Source organism: Varroa destructor, unplaced genomic scaffold, assembly GCF_002443255.2.
Source record: "Varroa destructor unplaced genomic scaffold, Vdes_3.0 BEIS01000003.1, whole genome shotgun sequence".
Taxonomy (NCBI): Eukaryota; Metazoa; Arthropoda; class Arachnida; order Mesostigmata; family Varroidae; genus Varroa; species Varroa destructor.
In genome coordinates this window covers 42,684,537-42,705,067 of record NW_019211456.1, presented here as the reverse complement: position 1 = coordinate 42,705,067, position 20,531 = coordinate 42,684,537, and the positions used below count along the sequence as shown (strand labels likewise).

Here is a 20,531-nt window from a genome sequence, read left to right as displayed (position 1 = left end):
TCCCGAAGACAACCACAACGTCGTCTAATGCTATTCCACCCTCGACGTAACACGGAAACATATCCTCTCAGAGGTCGATGAGGGGACGCCGCATATCTAGCGGTCATGGTAGCTTAGCGAACGTCGGACAGATGGGCTCAGCGGTAGTCACGCGCTCGGCATCAGAGCGCTGACCGCTTTATTCGTTCATTAACATTAAACAGCCTGTTTCTATCCGGCTACTTGAAAAACGCCGTTCTTCATTCGAATGACGTCCATCAGACATAACTGAATTAATGAAAATCATGCAGCACAAGCTGCAATCGAGTGCGAGCTTTCTTGAAGAACATAGATTTTTAATTGAGTTCCAGTGGAAACGAATTCACTTGGTTCGGTACACAGTATATTAGAGAACAAACACAGTCTATCACTGTATTTACTGGTCTAGCCCGTCCCCAAACGTCGTTTTATTTCATTGACCCTTAGTAGATAGCGCGGAGCGAACTACAATTGATAATTGGCTTCTGTGACTCTTCCCATGGCTATCCGAACGAATAGTGAGACAAGTTCTAACACGATTCTAGTGATAACTTGTCTCAAATAAAGTACCATTTGAAACATAAACGCGCAACCAGATTATATATTTCAATGTACTTTATTGATGAGCACTGTCAATAAACACACGACGTCGGTCGATTTCCCGGTTCGGGTAGTTTTCGTTAGGTCGTTGACGTATAGGTCTATCCCGCATACAATCACGTGCTAAACCATTCACGTCTTTCAACATCAATAATAATGTAAATAGATTACACTGATTGATAAACTGGAATAAGAATTCATTGATACGAGTTTACCAACATGGTAAAGATAGCTGATCTTCTCTTTTTTGATAGGCGGAGTACGATACAGCATAACTGTTATAACAAACGGGGTTAACAGTTACAGTGTTCCCTCCTGACTCTGGAGCACTATTATTATAAATAAGTAACAGGAACTTGCAGGTGCATTAAGTATACAGTTTCAGCATATGAAGGTACGATGTCGTCAATTGGAGACGTGAGAAAGCGATACACAGTGAAGAAGCCAACTTCTTTTCAACGATTCAGCGATAGTCCTCATAACGATATCGCGAGTTTCGTGCTTACTTGAATAGAAAAAATGTTTTTTTTGAGATATAGAAAAATGGGTCTAGAAAAAAACACTTGGCTGTCTAAAGGTTTTAAATGAGGATTCTGATGACAAAATTACGAATCGAAAAATTCATTACATTCAGGAGAATCCTCTGTCCATCTTATCAGCATCTTAATCGGAATCTTAATACCAATCGGAATACCATGTCTTATCATTGGCCGCACTTCTCCCTCACCCATTGTAGAGAACACGAGGGAGGGGAAAAGAGAAGGACGTACGCGTACGCGTAACGTGGATATCTAGCAACCAATTTTTACTGAAGCTGGAGAATTTCTCACGAGGCGAAAAGGAACAGCACTAATAACAGTGACTGACTGACTGACTGACTGAAGATTCGAACAGATATCGGCGATCGTAAAACACAATAGCTTCAAATAGTGCGCGTACGTATGTCAATATCGCATGATACTTTCATCTGTAGGGACGTTTGAGCGTTTACGTATGTTATTATCTTTGTGACGGTGTAATAGCAAGGGCTACTATTTGAGAGCAGAGGTTGCGCAAACCTCTACAGAAACGGGAACAACGTACCGACTAGCGAAGAGATGGGTGTTTCCATTCGATACGTATTCGACACCTCAAACGTGTATTGTCTCTTTCTGTTGAAGAGCTCACTGGCATCGAGGCCATTGCTTACCAAATCGTACACTATTCCGTAGACTAAAACAAGCTCATTGCAACAATAATACCTAACTCTAAGAGCAGAGAAAAGCCTGCTATATTAATAATTAATATACATATGAATACAACCTGAGATACGAGCATGACTACAAGGCTAGAGAGTATCATATTAGATCCGTACTCATCTAGATTTCCATATTCTTGAAAGCTTACACGACAGCTTTCATTTTTGAGCTTAATTCAGTGTGAGGATAAGCAGAAAACTCGGAAATTTAGTTCTTTCCCAGAAATTTGATGTCATAGATCGACTGGACAATAGCGCTGCGAGGTCACGCACCACCCGGGTCAAGATCAATAAGTTTTTTTTGTGTACAGTTGATATAAAAGTATTTACGAACCTAAGCACTAAAAGAGTGTACCCGGAGCTTCGATTATCTCAACTTTAAGAGAAGTTATTTTTCAACTAACAATGATTGCAGTGACATTTTTCTATAGAAAGAGCTAGGTATACATATACGTCATGTTCCATAGAATGCCTGACGTCGCTATTTTCATAACCCTGGTCCAGGAAGCCGTTATTGCGTCGAGTACGTAAGCGCCAAAAAGATAAGTTCAAACAAAGCTAGCGCCTTAAGTCGACCGACGCACGGATGCCTATTCTTCTCGATCAATCATCAGACAGACGCACTAATTGCGTAAACACTGGCACCAGCAAAAAATCAGATTAGCAACCGGGTATGTTTTGTCCTGAACCCTGTTGTTGTTGTTGTTTTCTTGACATAGTTGTTGTCCTCGTCCGCCTGCGGACGACAGGCTCAGCCCAGGCTGCCCTAACAAAAACAGCCGAGAACGCTTGACACTACCTGCTGCTCTAATATGGAGCCGCTCGTGAAATAGATAATGAGGAGTAGTGATGCTTATGGGAATAATGCTACCATTGCACCTACACCAATAGACTTTTACTCATGCCGAGACCGACACATGTTTGCGCCTTTCATCGTATAGGTATCGCGTTTAACCTACGGTACTGGTGTTTGTATGCGACGGCACGTATACCGCGTTTCATTCGTTGATTTCAAATTGGCTCAAAACAGAGTGAAAGGAGTAAATAACGGCAGATGCAAAAAGAAAAGATAAAAATCATAGCTGCTCTTTTTTTGGTTGTAGAGGAGATAACTTCATAGGGACATTCGTCCAGCACAATGATGGCCTTTTTTTTTTTTTTTAGAAAACTCTTAGCTTTCAGCCCTTCCTTTGCAAGACGCGTGTGCCCCCACTGAACAACAGAGCAGGCTCGTTTAAGGCCTGTATCCTGTTCGTAGTGTAATAGCCGTTTGCGTAAACAGAGTAAATATAGTTGTAGCTTAATACAATAGCATAACTTATCGGTAATAGATAAAATAACAGAAATTAGACATTCGTCGGAGACCAACTGTGCTATCGCGTAATAATTTTCAGATTGTTTTTCTCATACATGCGACTCTGCCTACTGCTGCATCCCGCTCTTTGTTATTAAAAATATACATTTCATATAAAACCTACGAGAAGTAAATCCCTAGAACTCATACCCAGAGTAGGGATGAGTATTTCGACGATTTTGGTTAAGCGGTGCGTGAGATAAATCTGCTATTTTTATTCAGAATTTTTCTTCTTATCACTACGTTATATCAGTTAGGTACTAATATATTAGATATGTTTTTGTATGCATTATTAAGCTATGTTAAAGTTTGTTTGCTCATAATAGAAAATAAAAATCTAAAATTTGGCCCGCCACTCCACCACATACTGTTTTCCTTTTTCTCAACAAAGATTTCCGATCACGTATGCGGTGAATTATGCCTACCTATACCTTATGATCAATATAAGTCTGCGCGATTTAGAAACTTGAAATCTTGTAATCGAGTGCACGATCTAGAGCAAACGACTGTAACTACATGGCCGACAAAAACTGAAAGCGGCCGTTTAAAGGAACTTCATTAAAATTTCGCTAATCCATTGTACAGATGTTATACGCACATATATAGAGTGCAGGCGGTCTTGGAGAATGGCAAGGTCTGGATATTCAGTGGCACAAGTTCTTATTCATTTCCGTAGATAATAGTATTTTTCCGCGTTCAGAACAAGATTTAGAGCGTTTCGATATAAGACTGCGTATGTCCGACCCTGGAATTGAATATGAAAATGTTGTCTATTTTGATATACACGCTCTTATAAAAAAAGATACCATGTCCTAAAGAAGAACCCGTTTACCCAAAGCACCGTAGTTGCATCAGCAACGTGCAAAAGCAGACCCGGCACGCCGTTTCAGTCAAGAGTTTGGTTGTCGACATGAAGAGCGCCATCGGCATTATTAAAGTTGAGGATTTTCCGATAACGCCCTAAGTGTTCTGTATTGGGATCATTAATTATATAATATGGAGTCGTACATTTTCTCGAACACGTTCCATGCTATCAACGTATTCAATATAGATAGCTTCCAAGCATCGATCACATGAATCTCCGGAAAATCCAAGCACAAACAATGATATAATTATAACTTGGACCTTGACGCAGGGTCATTCACTTTATTCATAAGCTCATAATTTACAAAATTTGGTGACCCTTATAAATCGGTCGAGGCTTCAGTGAGGAGTATTTTCTTCCCAGGCTAGGTATATATTAGATTGCAATGGACCATTATTCAATTTCCGTATTTAGTCTCCGCGCCCATAAGCAGGCCATCAAAGCTCGTGTCGAACTCATCCCGTACAGCAATTGTCTTGGCCAGGAAATGTCACGTTCCGCCTATTTTTGAATAGGCAATCCCGAAAAGGCTTGCTGTAACTGCCATATGCGGTCAGTGGCTAGACAGTACTCTTCAGACCTTCCTAGAGCTGATCCGGTATGATGGACCTCCAGAGGGATCGGTAAGCTTCGGGATCACTCTCATAGATAGTTGTTTGTCTAGTTATGATATGGCATTTACTACAAGGGAATAACTACGAATAAGAGAAATTATTTTAAGAAGATACCAGCAGATTCATCTTAAGTAACTGATAATTATAACGTAGGAGCGTAAGAACTTCTCGTTTTTCTATTACGCTTCTATTAGGATAACGCAGTTTGTTGCCATGTTTGAACAGGTTTTTAATTAAAATTCTTACTACGGGATATTAATACGGTGTCTACCTTGGTATAGTCACAAAAATGCTTTTGAGAAAAGTAGATGGTCCCAGAGTCGTTATTCAGAGCTGATTGCTGACGGTGCTCGCGATCAGTTTTGAGCAGCCACATTAACGACCCTCCCCGAAATCTGTTCGATCTAAAAAAAAGCAATCATTATTTCCATCGCCTTACAGAAGTTATGCAATCTTTCCGTTCAATAATCATCCCGTTAGAAACTGTTCGCTTATTACGCTCTTCCATGAGCCTGACAACACGTCCTCAAGGGCCTTTCCAATTGCCTAGATGACGCGGAATTGGATCAACTTCGAGTTCAGATTGAATTATGGGTTGTTATGTTCTGATAAACAACGGCGCTGATTGAATAGCTCTGCCCTTCTGATCCTCGATCTATCACCTTTCCGTTACTTGGTAGTTGACTATCATTCAAGAATCGATTTATCATATTTATTTGCCCGTTTGTTTAGCTTATCAATGTGTTTTGCAAAATCAAAACTTTGCTTTAGCCAAAACCTTTAGAACAATTTAGGCTCAGCTGTCGACACCAATCTAAAAACTATCTCTGGGAGAGTTCTAGTAGTATAAACGAGTAGAAGTTCACTGGTTCTGGCATTTGCCCTATCCGTCCGCAAGCAGATAAAGTAGCACAATAACGTAAGCACCGCTGGAAAGGCAACGGGTTACATTCGTTCGTAAAAATAGCCTATCCCTAACCTCGACTTTACCGACATTATCCCTTCGCCGCTTAATAACACGAAAGAATCGAATGACCTCGGAACCTAAATGCAAATAATCGGTCTAGAGCCGGCTTGTACGAGCTACACTAAAAAACCTATTAGTTCCTGTGAAACCGCCACATCGTAGGTCACCGTTGTAACGGGTGAAGGATAAAGAGAATCTACGTAAAGAACGAAAAATGAACATAGATCAAATAACAGAAGCCAAACAACCTAAGCAGTTTGTGAGGCAGCGATGTCTGGAGAGGGTCCGTAGGGGACGATGGTCACGGAAGCGGCGAGAGGAGCGGCAGCCAATATACTGTTGCATCCTCAAAAGGCAGAAGGTTTTTTCCGGCGTAAGTTTACATTTTTTCAGGTTGTTCTATTTGTGTCCTCTGATTCACAGATTATGCGCTGAAGTGTTATCGGAATAGGCCCGAAGGTATCAAGACGATCAAGATTGATGCCTTATGCCAAAAACAGTCAATACAGTTGTTGGTACGGACAGCGCCGACAAAAGTGAGACGGGTGGCCAAAAGCCATCTTAAGTAATACGTTGTTTACAAGTAGAAGGAAAGCACTGAGTTGTATAACGTCTTCTAGGTCAAAACATTGTTCGCACTGCCAAGTTTCCGGACTACAAAATAATTGACAACGTACCTATTTTAGATGGTCATCAAATGATAAATGAACAGAAGACATACAAACGCCCATTTAAATTGAAATGTTTCAGTACGTCAAAACTCAGTTCTTATAAATTAAATTACCTGTTTATGTAAACACATAGAAAAATTGTGTGGCGACGGTCGCATTACGTAAGGAAACACTTTGCACCAGAATATTACAGGACTCTTGTCGAATACAGTGAGGATATTTTTCTATATGGATTGACAGTTAAACATAATCATCTCGTATCATTTATTGATACAGTCTGTATGACCTAGCGTCAGGCGATATCCTGCTATTATTTCAATTACTTTCTACCAGTTGTATACGTCTGTAAAAGATACATGCAGCCATATATAGTAATGCGTAGTAAAACAGTAATAGACGTTCTTCGCTTATGTTTTTACTGCTTACTTTTCTGCACTATTCTTCCAAAATCAATATAATGAATTATCATGCTTATACAAGGTGCGTAATGGACTATACCTATTTGGATACCACGGCTCTATGACTATGACCATATTTTGTGTCCTACGTTTGTTTTTTAAGCAGAATCTACGATCTATCTATCAAAAATGAACGAAGCAAGATCGACTTTCCTGATTAAAGGTGGGATTGAATTAAAGGCGAAATGTTTTCGGCCATTTATACATTTTTTCAAGTAGCTTTAAAATGTAAAATTTTTACTTATATATTGAGCACCTCTCAAATCAAATCGAATCAAATTAAGTTAATAACTTTCTCAAATTAAATCGAACTTTTGAGATTTTTCAACTTCAAACATTTGAAAAAATGCCTGAATTGATTTGAAAAGGGTTTTTGTTATATAAATTTAATACAAATAATTGTATTCTTCCAGCATTGTATTTTTACGAAAATTTACAATAATTTTTACCAGAGCCAATGTTAGTCTTCCAGCACATGATACAACGCACTTGATTAGCGTTTTTCTAAGAATACCTTCAACAAGCCGTTAAGTGGAGCAGTTTCTTAAATATTCCATATCTAGTACGAATGTTATAACGTAGAACCAAGTTACTTTATACAGAACTTAGTGAGCTTTACATAATGAAACAATCAAATCACGGAATGCTAATGGAGTCAAAAGTGACTTTTCTTCGCAATTTCGGGGTGACATAAAAAATAATTATATTTTCTGCGAGGAACACAAATCCGACTTTGTATATTATGAAAAAAATGCCTTTTGAATCACGACAAAGCTTATGATAACAATATTTTTGAGGGTTCATCCATACGTTCTCTGCAGTCAGGCTCTGCTCTTTCATTTTCTATAGGCAGCCCAATCGGAAGGGCAATAAGCCAGCTGAAAAGGCTGACTCAGCGTATTTACCTGCTTTAGGATATTGCTACTTTTAACGTTTAGCGTATGAGGCGCTGCAAGGAACACAGTAAACGGACAAGGATTTAACATCCGTGCAATGCGAACATCTTTGCTAAGAATAACTGGTTGAGTCCAGGACTTCAGGATTGACAAGGGACATAAATGAATAAACCTTATCTGACTGTCTAAAACTGCTAGAAGGCCGATAGACTGATAACTTATGTTGTGGTATTTGACTGGCAAATAAGTATCAAAGGATCAAGAAACACAGTAACTACATGAGCCTAATTCGGATTACTGCGAAACGATAGAAAAGATCAGTAACCTAATCCAGCACCGGATTCTTCACTCTTCTTGAAAAACCTTTGGTGTCGCTTTGAGGGATGCATATTTCATTAATACCTCTAATTTTACATTCCCAAAAATAACAGAATATAAACTATTGTAACGAGGGCAAGATTTATTTAATGCTAAGTCTTCAACTGTAAAGTAACTTTTTTGGTACAAAACGGGACAAAAGCAGGGATGCATATACATGTCTTTCAATTTATCTAGTTCTTAGATGTTCAAGGTTCGCTTTTGTGGAGGAACCACGAGCACTGAATGCAGTCGTTTAGCCTTTTATATCTCTCAAGTAATGAAGGAGAATAATTATTCAAGATAATTAAATTATCTACACGTACTAGAACTTTCTAATATACATAGAGATGTTTATCAACTCGTTGGGTTGATACAGCTGTAAATGTAGTTACCAAATACAAAATTTTAAGACAGTAATATTTTACCTGTCTGACCTACCGAGCGGTAGCGATTTATTAACGTGCTAATGATTGAAGAGTATAATAATATAACTTCCCTACTTTAGGTATGGCCGAAAGGAAAACAAAGAGCGCAAGTGTGCTGGTTTAGCATGCATACGAGACTCACGCACACGATAAGTTAAAGGTAACTTTTCTGCTAGGATGATGGTGTGAGATTATAGTCTGAAAACAAAGATCGGTACCTTTTCGGCCGATAAAGATAGCGTTACTATAGACATTCTTGCACTCGATCTCTCTCATTTTTGACGTAATAAATTTAGGCAATGCCTTTGTCATTGTGAAGATATAATTACTTTAGTCTGAGCCTTAATCAAGGCTACGCGTCAAAATGTTCTACCTAAATGTTAAGCCCATTGTCTATCGTTATAATAGCGGAAAATAATATAGTTTGAACAATATTCTGTTCGTTATACCATTTTTGTTTATTTGGGTTAATTTTATTCCCAACTATGCAGAGACAAATAGATAAGCTATTGGTTGAAGAAGCGGCACCACTTCAATGACATCACAAGGTTGAACCTTAGGATGTGGCTGGTAATAAGCAGGCTCTCGACTCACAGTCGCAACAAGCTCAATGAGCCTAAAATAAAATGGCTTGTCATCTAAATAGTCTGATGTCAGGGCAAAGACAATACCTGAAGCGATTTACTCTGATTTCTTCTTTTATTTTAATTTTTTCAATTAAAAATTTATACTAATCTGACGCAGTCAGAGGTCTAATCATAGGTGCAGTACTAGCAAACTGGTAGCGTTTGTGCGTACGCTAACGTATGTGCACTATGAGCTATTTGGTGTAGGTAGGTTAAATACAAATCAACCAGACGAGAAGCCTAGGCGCGATCTGCAGGCTACCGCGCATCCACCTTATCTGTAGAAACGCGTCGGTTTTTAACCGGGTAAACATTTTAGGAGATATACGCCGTACTGTCAATCATATCTTTTATCGACTAATTTAAATGTTGCGAGCTTCTACAACGAATAACGTTGTTAAGCATTGCTTCAAGTAGCTAGCCTTTTCCAGCAGGGAATGTACCCGTCTTTACCGGGCTTCAAGCCTAAATCATTTGATATGTTTCTAAGTTCCACTGCACTATAGAAGGGTGAATTTATGTTGACTGCCTTTGTCCCTTGCCTAAGCGTCGAATGCTTTTATGAAATTCATTTAGCAATAACACATGTACACTACCTCTATTACATTATATTTTCAGTTTCTTTCGTTCTGCATTTAGTCATCAGACGGTTCATCGTACTTCATCTAGCACTAATAGCGGCCGATAGATCCTGTCGGTGTAAGATCTGCGCCATGTGTATGGCCAGAAGTGTTTGCATCGCTCGACGTTTACGCTCAGGCGTACAACGTTGGAATGAAAAAATCGTCACGTTAAAGATTTGGCACCAATGAATAGTTTATTATCATTATTATTATCATTATTATTAGTAGTAATTAGTCGTTGCTGTTTCTGCCGTCAGTTCATCATCATTCCTGTTTGTCGCCTCCATTTGTTGCCCTCATTTGCTACGTTTGTGTTACTTTCGTCCCGTTACAATATAATTGTATAGCAATAATTATTATATAATAATTCGTACATTAATAATCATCCTTATAGTCTCATATATATATATATATATATATATATATATATATATATATATATATCATGTAACCAGCAAATCTATATGTGGTTTACCGGCGTTTGTAGCTGCTGCAGCATTTGGTATTTTTCCCTTATCCAGTTTCGTGTTTATTCGTTTGTTTGTGTGTCTGTCTGTCGATTTTATGTGCTAGAAATAAACAAATCACTCGGTACCCAGTAGCTCATGTCGCTTCCTGTCGGCGTCGTAGTAGTAATGCTATTGTATTATGTAACACTATCGTCACCACCGTTGCCGCAAAAGGTCGACTTCTTCATTTCTCTCAAGTTTTCATTATAGAAATAAAGCAGTATGTACATTCAAAATGTAGCTCTTAATTATTATATAGTAGTAATAATAGTTTGTTAGTATTAATTATCATTTTGTCATTATTATACACTATTGCATTACTATCGTGGTGGTAACAGTAGTGGTAGTACTTGTCACATTATTTATTATTGTCGTTATATTTATTAGGGATACCATTGCTGTTATTATTACTGCTGCTGATTGATGCTTGTTGACATCAATCCTTGTTAACAACTTAAGCAATAATAATAATAGTAGTATTCATAATGATAGTAATGTTACTAGCAGCTAGGGTTTGGGAATGAAGGATTTATCCGTGGATAGGTCGGGAAGTACGGGAGTTTAATGCGGCTTCCCGTGGCCAGTGCGAAATAACATCGCTACCGTACGCTTGGAGGCGTGATTCTTTCTGTCTATACAAATTATTTAGAGAATACGTTATCACCATGTGACCTTGTGAGTTCGTTCACTATTTTTCAACTGTCGCTGTGTCTTTGTAACAAATAGTTGTATAAGATAATAATGGTCCATTCGAGTTTCAACATCGGGGACTGGTGGCGGGGTCGCGTCCACTTATTGCTCACCTTATATACTTCGTTTATGCATGGCTTCATCATATAAAGTGCGCAAGCAGTAAGAAGGGATCAGAGGTCCTGATCTGCTGGGGACGTTTAAGTGAAATATTATAGATGTTAGTGTGATCGTCACAAAAGGACAGTGCTGTCTGCGAAGATCGTCGGTAAAACCTGCATAATGAAGAAATCAGAGGCAAGGGAATTGTGCCTTAAAGGACCAGATGGTGGCAGTTTTTTCTGTCACAGATATACGCACAAGGCCACGGGCAGCAAATAACGGTACGGTGTACGGTATGTATATATAACTGGTTGGTTTTGAGTTGTTTAGCCGTCACACAGAGATAAACTGGCGGTAACTACACCACAATGTGATGATCTTGTTCATCCAGCACAGAGATGTCGGGGATGATCTGTTCTATAGTTACTCTATTTTTTCTATAGAAGGTTAGTATCTGCAAATTATAATATTTTTTTGTGTTCCTCATAGATATAACATTGAGCAAGGTAACCGAAAACATAAAAATATATTTCCTCGAGGTTTCCCTGCTGTCTACACAGCTGCTAATTGCGGCTTTGGCTGTTTCATTTTCTTCGCCGGTTACTTTTACCATTCTTCCTTGGCTTCTTTTTTTTTAAATAATTTTACGCGTTCTAACTTAGACTTTGCTTACCTTCCGCACTTCATATCCGTGACGTCCCTTAACATGCTATAGTACGTTATAACATACTCGAAGCTGTAATGCGCCGTCCCTCTAGTTGCATATTTATGGCAACTTCATCTTATCACTGGCGCGCTCCGCTGCTCCTGCGATCACCATCGTCGCCGTTATGTTCATGTAGTGTTGCGCTTTTCTATTTTTCCTATCCGCTGTTATTCGTATTGTTTATATCCTTTCGACCTTCGTTTCATAGTCATGCATTTCGCTCACAGTATCTCGTTTCCTCAATCTATTCATCCTTTGTTGAAACCCCTTTCTTTAATAATTTACAGAGCGTTCCTGTTTCTGGCATCGGCCTCCTAATAAGCCCAGTCGATGCTACTGAGTTAACTGTACCGCTTCCTCCACATCTTTTTGGTTTCCTTTCGCCGGAAAGGAAAATGTACTTCGATGTGTCCGAGGGACTCTGCCGTTTCTGGACATTTTGTTGGGGTATTCCAAGACGCCTAATGAATGTTGTGTGAGTACACCAATATTAGTAATTCGGGTAGCTGTATTGGTTAGAAACGGTAGTTCATAAAGCAGCAGAATCTGGTCCACAGTTACATTTATTTCATTTTATCTTCATCTTTATTGGATACTGTCTATCCAACCTAAATCTAATAGAAACAAAATCGGCCCTGCCAGACGAGAACTCTGCATGGAGCTTTGATTATAGTTTTGCGAGACAAATAGCAATAAAGAACAAAATTAATCATGAAAGAAATAGGATGGTTGATCTTAAATTACACAGTTCTGACTAGACTCGAAGCCACCGCCCAATAGGTGCGTGTACACTTACACTTTACTTCAGTGATTATTTTCGTTTATTTTTCAAGTCCTGTTTCTGTTTTCTATCCTTCAACTATACAAACGATGTTGCAGATATTATTGGAGGAAACAGCGGCACGACACACCCCCTACTTTTTAGAGAATTCCAAAGATTATTGCACACACGCTCCACGAATTTTTTTTTCGGCGCTGATCCCGTTTCATTTTTCCCATCAGTCACTTCTCGCATTCTCCACATCTAGTCTCGATTAGGGAATTTTCTAAAGGTGATGAAAAATCGAACCTTTTCAAGATGGCTAGCCAGCGCATGATCGCTCAGTTCATTGGTTATTTGAGATCCTTCGAACAAGTTTCACTTTTGTCCTCATTGAGATTGACGATGGCGTATCGTAAAATAGCATCATGTTATCGTCATGCATGTGTACATCTGTCAACGCCATGTGCAGCTCCATGCTCTGCACAATGATAGTTGCTGTCTGTAGTGGTGGCTAGTTTATGCTGACCAAGATTCACTTGTCTCGTTTACGAGCTCATTTTTTTATTTATAACCGGATGGCTCCTCGGCTGCTGAGAGCATTCGCTCAATGTCCGACATTAATCGTCGTCGTTTTCGTGGACAGCCGAGATTACGCAGCCGGTGATATACCATCATTCCTGTAAAGCAATATAAATATGAGACACTGTTAATTGCTGCCAGAGTTTGTTTATAATAATCTGATATAATTTTCTAATGACAAAAACCAGTTTCCTGGAGCTCAATCAAAGGTTTTCCGTGCTGAATTTTATGCTGTTCTCGTCTTTGCTGCTGTTCTGATAGCATTTGCATCGTCGATTGATCTTATGTAGAATACTGACAAGGTTTAGTTCGTTTGTGGCGTAGAGCTAGACGAACTATATAGGTTAGGTTTTAGTACCTACCACCTTAAAAAATTAAAATTTAAATCATCATTGCTGGCCGCAGTAAAAGGACCACAGAGACGTTTCATGACCCTTTTTCAGGTAGGCTTATGTGTATTTGTTGCCGAATTTGTGTCCCAACAAAATGCAATTAGTGCCGCGGATCAACTCCAACAATGGTCAATGTTTGAGAGAGCTTATTCATTTTTTTACCACCTCTAAAAATGGCCGTTAATTTTCCATAAGAAAGAAAAATCACGGTTTTTTCTTTGTTTGAGAAAGAGACAGTATGCGTATTTATTATATAATCTATAGTTAATGTAGATGTGTGGACTGTTCTCGCTTATTCAAGACTTCCCTTGTATTCGCTGTGATTGAATCTTCCCTTTTTAAGGTCGTACCAAACACGACCCAGTTTGTTGGTCCAAAAACCTGCAGGGATTTAAAGTGGACCTCTCTCCTAACAGGAGAGACTTGGAAGCAGCGCGCCGAATACTTTCGCCGAAATTCGTGCGGATTTTGAGGACATAGGCGTGTCGATCCATAGGTTACGAGCTTGGTTCAAGAAATTTCGTGCAGGACATTTTCTGAAAGGTACTTTTCGCTCAAGACGACCTTCGTTTCCCTGGCAACAGTGAAGTGGAATGAAAGATCAAAGAAGAACTTTTGAATTGTTGTGCCAGTATAACTCCAGTTGACAGTCGTAGACTGTAGCATGAAAAACAATCTGAAAAATTGGAAAGTGGGTTCCTGTTTTGTTGGCTGCTACACAAGAAAAGTAAGTTTGTCAGTTTTCTTTTAAAGGTTCTGCAGAGCCGGTTGCTATGCAACTTTTTCAACTGAATTTTTACCACAGGATACGAGAAGTTAATTAATACAATAATCAAATGGGCAGTAAAAGGCCAAGCTGCCCTGACAGATCAACAAATGAAAAAACATTTATCGAAGTTTATTATATTTATCGAACCAGCAAAGCTTATTGTTTACTATGCATTTTTGAGCCTGGTAACCACGTCACGCGCAAAGTTCGGTTGGAAAGATTGACAGCTGCGTTGCGCAAGAACACCCCTAATAAAAGAAAGGCGTGCCCCCCTTCTCCCCGAGGCAAGACCGAGCTGAGAAAAAAGAGCAAGACACAATCGTAAAAATATTTTAAGACACCGCTACATAGACGCAGCGGAAGTGATTAACACACGCAGTATATTCATTTTCAAGTTCAGACATGCTTCACTGCGCGTCTGTCAAGTCGGCATCAACAACTTATTTCATGGAAAGCAGACAGGTTACTTATCGACTAATAATACTACTAAGTCCTTGCTCGACTTCATAGGCGCCTTCATGTCGCCTAAGCTGTCTCACCAATTCAGCCCTGTTTCCTCATCGCTCGCAAGCTTCAGCTGCTTTGATTTAATTCGTCAAAGGAGGGGATACGTTTGGCTTCAACTAATCCTCTATCCTCAGCGATGTTGCCTAAGAAGCGGTTTGAGACGAGCATCCAAGAAAATCTCAAGCACCTCTGGGTCTCGCCAGAATCGCGCTTTCCTCCTACTCCGGCGAAGTTTTCTCACCGTCAAAAACTAACTGTGGCTGGCGACCACCCTAGTGCCCCCCAGGTCCTTCCATTTTTTTGCCGTGGAAATATTCTGTGATAATGTACTATTCGTTTGTTCTACATCTATCAAAAATCGCAAAGTCAATTGGGTTTAAATGCGCTCCGCTGGGTTCTTAAATTCGAGTGGGCTAGTTAGTGAATCAAACAAGTCGAGGAAGATTGCCTGGGCGGAATATTTCCTCTGTAGTCTCTCTCGATTCTCTTCTCAGTAAATCCATATCATTGCTAGTACTATTATTATAGCTTCGATAAATCTTCACATTGATGAAAAAAGATAGCTGACTGAGATTCGCATAAAGCAGTGATGCCCACCCAGTCAAAGATGTTTATATTTTGTTTTGCCTCTGATAACTATGCCATTCGAAGAAGCTTAAGCCGTTCTGGCCGAGAAGTACTGTCCACTCTGGGCCTGCATTTTTGCAGCTCATAGGGTTTTCGGAGTGCTGCGCATGGGCAAGACGGCGGAAACAGCCCAGGAAGAAAGCAAACGACGTTGAAGTTAGACGACCTATGAAGCTGCTCAGATCGGCAAATATATCTAAGCCACGGTAGAAAAACCGCAACAGGACACCACACGTATACCTAGAAATAATATGTTTTCCAGAATTACCACAGAATCACATTTCACTAGGTATGTTGAGTGCCATTTTGAAAAAGTCGCAAATCAAATTTAAAGATTCAATGCCGTTAACCGTAAATCGAATGCTGAACTAGGTGTCGTGTCGTAGATTATAATCAATGTTTCCACTGTCTAAATTTCCAGGCTAGTCTCCTGAAATAGAAATCTTCTCTAAGGTTGTGCTGCTAGGCTTAACGATCAGCTAATTGGCTAGCATTAGGCTAAGTAAGTTCTGCCATTGTAGTGTATCGCTAATAAATTACTTTCTTCTGCCTTCATTCAGATTTGTCTGCCTGTTGCGTTGCTTGTATATATACACCTACATGTACACGCACAGCGTTGATAACTACGGGGTAAATACTGCGTGCCACGCTAAGACAATATTACGCAGGGGTTCGTACTGTGACGTGATAATTGTACATATTAATACACACTCCCAGATACAGAGAATGGTATTTTTGAATTCTGTATCAAGTGTTATTACAATCAATTCCTCTGTTTTTGGGTGTCGCTTTTTTTATCCCAATAAACTTTAAGAGCCAAAGCTTCAGAAGCAGAAAGTAAACGTTTCGCCTGTAATTATAGCATTCCACGTAGCTTAATGACCTAGCAATACAAGATTTAATCGATACCATCGCGCCCGAGTAGCGGTCGCAAAGTTTGAAGGCAGCAAAGGTAATCCGCAGGCCATATGCTAATATTTCATACAGCTTTGATATAGGTACATAATCCTAACACTGATCTATAATCATAAGTTTGTAGCAATTGTCTAGTAATTGTGATACGTGGTTACCGGCAACATTGCTCCGAATCAGCACACCACAACACGAGCACCGTTTCAGCTCGCACGAACATTTTGCCCTCCTAATGGTGAGTTGGTAATCTAATGTTACGTTCGTAAAATTTTTTTTATGCATTTCCATAGGTAACCGAAAATCATATGTAGCTATTATGTATTCATACATTTAAAACTTAAGACATTAGAATAAGATATTTGAGCTAGACACAATAAAAGATTCTGTGAGCTTAATCTATCGTACAAATGGGCGAACTCAGTGTTGTCTCTTCTGCTTCCTTTCGCAGTCGACACAGAATTAGCATTGATCCGTACAATAAACAGTTTTTTTCCTATAAAAATTTGTTTCGTCGATAGTATATACGTACCGAAGCTGTAGCCGGTAGATTCAGCATCCTGGAAGGCAGAGTCTTGCAAACCGGGGGGTGAGGTAGTTCTTTGAGGCGGAGAGGGGAAGAAGCCGCGCGAGCCTCCGGAAGTTCCATGGTAATTGGCTGGGGCCGAACTTAATGCTACCATGCCAATGGCTGAATTAGAGGAGCTGTTATTGCTGCTGAAACCATACACGAAACGTACGTATTGCTATGTAGTTACACAGGATGGAGCCACAGGTAGATTTCTCTTAGAGCGATAAAAGTAGCCGTCCTGAAATCGGCCAAGCAAGCTTCTATTGTGCGTTACGACCGAAACTCAGCCTTCTGGTGAAGGGAAATTTTTTGGTCATATCAAAGGGATTTAACACTGTACGAATCTCTAGATATGAACGGTCTAATGCTGATGAACAAGGTTTTGTCTCTTAGTCTTCCTATATCGCTTTACACCACTGCAAAAAAATGTTATCTAATCCCGATTAGTTTGCAGCAGTAAGGATTGTTTGTAAAAAGGTTGTATGCAGTGAGTCACAAAACTCGGGTTTTATAGGGTCGCATACTCTAATTATAACTAAAATAGGCCCAACAAATTACGAAGCGTCAAGTAGACCTGGATTTTTATCTATATGAGTCTAGCAAGAGTATAAACCAAGAAGCCTGGTCACGGCAGGAAAACAATACTCTAGTAACTGGATATAAGAACAGTCTGGTAGTTTGCCCTCGTAGTGTGTAGTGCACGAATAAGTACAACAGGGGAATGCGGAACCGCCGAAATTGCTAGAAGCATATGCTGATTGGCCGAGGTTGAAATGGCTTAAGCCGAACGGGTCAAAGAGGACTAAAGCGTGCGTGGGATCAAACACGTACAGCAGAGCCTCTTTGGAGCCACTGGCGAAAGGCGATCGAATGCAGGTGGCTTTCTGTAACAGTGGCAGTGTTAAGTATGTAAAGCGCTGACATTTGAAGAGAGGCCTCCAACATTCGTAGGATCTCCCCTACTATACAGCTCGCCGGATTGGACTTCTCAAATGAGATAATGGAAGCAAAGCGCGATAATTAGCGAAACGCATTTTCGTTTCGCCGTAACCCGATCAAGTATTGGTAACTTTAAAGTGTATCACTGACACATAGATTATATAAAATGACAAGATGCGGATTTGCTTTTGTGGTTTTCATGATAGACACGATGATTTATTAACCCATGTATAGATAGAACAGACATCATTGTTTTACCATATCTATTCTTGATGTTCGAGAGAACTACGGATGTTATCCATTTTGAATGTGTGCATTTCAATCGAATGAAAAGGGCCCGAAAAGCAAACGCCATTATGCAGATCGTACACGTCGAATGTCGACCAATTAGAAAAATCCGGTGCTAACTTGTCATTCATTCCGATACGAAGGACGTCCATCGCTCAGCTGCCAGATCAAATAGAAGGCACTAACACATACTTTGGCTTTAAGCGCTCTTTGAGCTAAAGCAGGTAATTATACCATCCAGTTGGAGTCAATTGCCTAAGAGAAGTCACCGATGAAAACAGCAAATCTACATCGCAAGCCTAGATGACTGGCAAATCTTCTCAATGCGAATGACGACCTTAGACATTGGCTGTCATCTAGTTGCTAGAAAGTCTGACGACTGCAGGTTTCCGATAGGAGAGAAAGCCTAAGTAATCGGAATTGAAGGACACTGTTCGAAGAGATAAAACTACACCTTTTTCCCCACCTCATATATGCAACATGTTGAAGCAACAATAGGCATCGGTCTGTTTGTCGTTCTTACTGTTGTCGTTGCTGTAATATGTCTTGCGTATCGGCTCCCCTATTGTAGGCGTCTGTCGGTACAGGATGGGCACGAGCCATATCACTGCTGTCCCGTTGCACTTCGGGATCCGAAAACAATGCGGAATCCTAAAACTTTATCTAGTCTAGTTGGATCAAATAGCGAAGACTGTCAGTAGTAAAGAGCAAGTTCTGGCTGTCTGATCAGGTATATAGAACCATCATAAAATAGAAGTGGACGGCTTCTGCCATCTTCGCATACGGAAATTCGTTAGATGCGATCAAACAAGTATTGATACTAATTGCTGTTTAGAAAATCCAATTTTAGACAACAGCAGCAGAAAATCCAGTTTACTCATTGATCACCAAAAAAAAAAACATTTATTTATGGATTTACTGTAGCAGTGACGAAGATCGTTAGTGTTGTTTTTTTACGAATAAATTAAGAGAATTAGATTTATCTAGATTTAGTTCAAATTATCATTCAGATGTATGGAATGAGCATGGAAAATAGACAACATTTGCGCGCTAAGTAGCAGATACAAAATATAAGACCTACTATTTGCCTAACAAAACCAGCTTTTCATTAACGATAATCCTAAATAGGAACTACACAAATAAGACATTTTAATTGTTGCCCGATTGATTTAATCGTTGGGTAGCCTTTAATGACGCTGATAGAAAGACAGAAATTTAAGGAAGCCAAAATAAAATTACACCCATTTTAAACAGCAAACATAGGATTTATCTAGAATCAAAAGGCGTTTATTTGATATAGGTAAGCACAGTGTCGATGGGTATTTGGTCTGTTATTAATCATCAAAAAGAGGAGACGGTATCACAGAATGATCGATTCTTCATTAGCTTAATCAAAAGTTCAAGTCGCGATAATCGAGTATTTAGAAGAATGGGTTACAACTCCCAATCACGCTTAATTATAAGTTCACTATAACAAGTTTGTGTAACGATTGATTCCGGCACTTTATAGGATCAAATTAGGACAAATGGCCTCAGATCTGTCGGTTGATCACTCTACATGAAAAAGAACAGTCGGCTCTAGCTTGATGAGAATAGAGCCCCATAGCCTGATAGCTCGATTAGAATACATTGATTAGTATAAGCAAAAGTAAATCAGACAAATGAAAGCAAGACAAGTAATCGCTCCCGTGACGTCCCTTAGCCTTAGCTATTGCAAAGACACTTTGACCAAAGCCGGCTTAGGCCTGCAAAGCATTGTGTACGCAATCCCTTACAGCTGCTGCTGCCACCGCGTTAACAAAAATGTCTCTCCTACTAGTATCAAATAGTAGTTGCTTACTATTATTATTATTTACGTCGACGGTTTCGTGTTGAACTGCAGCTGAGACGGCGTTCTAATCGTCTGCCGCCCAAGAATGGCGGAAACGAAATGAGAAATACGCCGTTCATCTTGTATCATTATCTGTGATTCTTGTCATCTTCTCCACGGCTTTCGTACTCTAAGGAACCAAGAGCAGGATTGCACGATGGGCACTTCCCCAGAAATGTGCAAGATATCGAGTAGTTAATGACTAACCGAATCAGGATAGCGAGTTTCCTATTTTCTTATAAGTGTCAGAAAGCAGCGGGAATTTGACGTTTGGTCACAGAGAATTATACGCATGTCAAGTATATTAGATGTGTTTAACTGCAAACATATTTCACGGGGCTTATGAAGGCTTGGTTAAAAAACAAATATAAACATTCTACATTTAACAGTCCAATTGGGTGATTATTCCTTGGGGGATATCGAGCGTCTCCTTTATTCACTATTATATTATCTATTTATCTACCAAACGATTATTTGCGATGTGTAAAAGCGAGTACTATACAAGCGTGCAGCCCCCTTACAATCCGATGGAGAAGTTATTTTCAGCTTTTTTTTTTTTTAACACCTCAAACAACCGTGTATCCATTATCCATACA

The 20,531-nt window shown here is 39.6% G+C and overlaps 2 protein-coding genes and 1 long non-coding RNA gene across 14 annotated transcripts in view; 1 reads left to right on the top strand and 2 right to left on the bottom strand.

Moving 5' to 3' along the window:
• Positions 1 to 20,531, bottom strand: part of LOC111248223 (uncharacterized) — a 164,477-nt gene that overhangs the window by 102,257 nt on the left and 41,689 nt on the right. For 4 of the 5 annotated variants that reach the window (XM_086982296.1, XM_022800162.2, XM_086982299.1 and 1 more), the window contains exon 1: positions 12,791 to 12,912. The exons of the other annotated variant lie outside the window; for it this stretch is intronic. In XM_086982296.1, coding sequence (XP_086838422.1) covers positions 12,791 to 12,816 — 26 coding nt within the window. In that variant the 5' untranslated portion in view covers positions 12,817 to 12,912. Of the gene's footprint in view, positions 1 to 12,790; positions 12,913 to 20,531 lie in introns of those variants that run through there. 5 annotated transcript variants of the gene reach the window in all.
• LOC111248222 (uncharacterized) overlaps positions 9,883 to 20,531 on the bottom strand; it is a 24,120-nt gene continuing 13,471 nt past the window's right edge. Inside the window, exons 4-6 of one of the 4 annotated variants that reach the window (XR_015322802.1) lie at positions 16,800 to 16,984; positions 12,518 to 13,161; positions 9,883 to 12,182 (exon numbers count right to left, since the gene is read on the bottom strand). Coding sequence is in view for 3 of the 4 variants with exons in the window: in XM_022800158.2 (XP_022655893.1) it covers positions 13,046 to 13,161; positions 16,800 to 16,984 (301 nt within the window). In the remaining variant the exon portion in view is untranslated. Of the gene's footprint in view, positions 13,162 to 13,889; positions 14,030 to 16,799; positions 16,985 to 20,531 lie in introns of those variants that run through there. The other 3 variants (XM_022800158.2, XM_022800159.2, XM_022800160.2) reach the window with 3 other exon arrangements.
• LOC147756979 (uncharacterized) overlaps positions 12,058 to 20,531 on the top strand; it is a 51,681-nt gene continuing 43,207 nt past the window's right edge. The window contains exons 1-4 of one of the 5 annotated variants that reach the window (XR_015322809.1): positions 12,072 to 12,196; positions 13,799 to 14,182; positions 16,451 to 16,505; positions 16,789 to 17,003. This is a non-coding gene — a long non-coding RNA (uncharacterized LOC147756979). Of the gene's footprint in view, positions 12,197 to 13,798; positions 14,183 to 16,450; positions 16,506 to 16,788; positions 17,004 to 20,531 lie in introns of all 5 variants that reach the window. The other 4 variants (XR_015322806.1, XR_015322805.1, XR_015322808.1 and 1 more) reach the window with 4 other exon arrangements.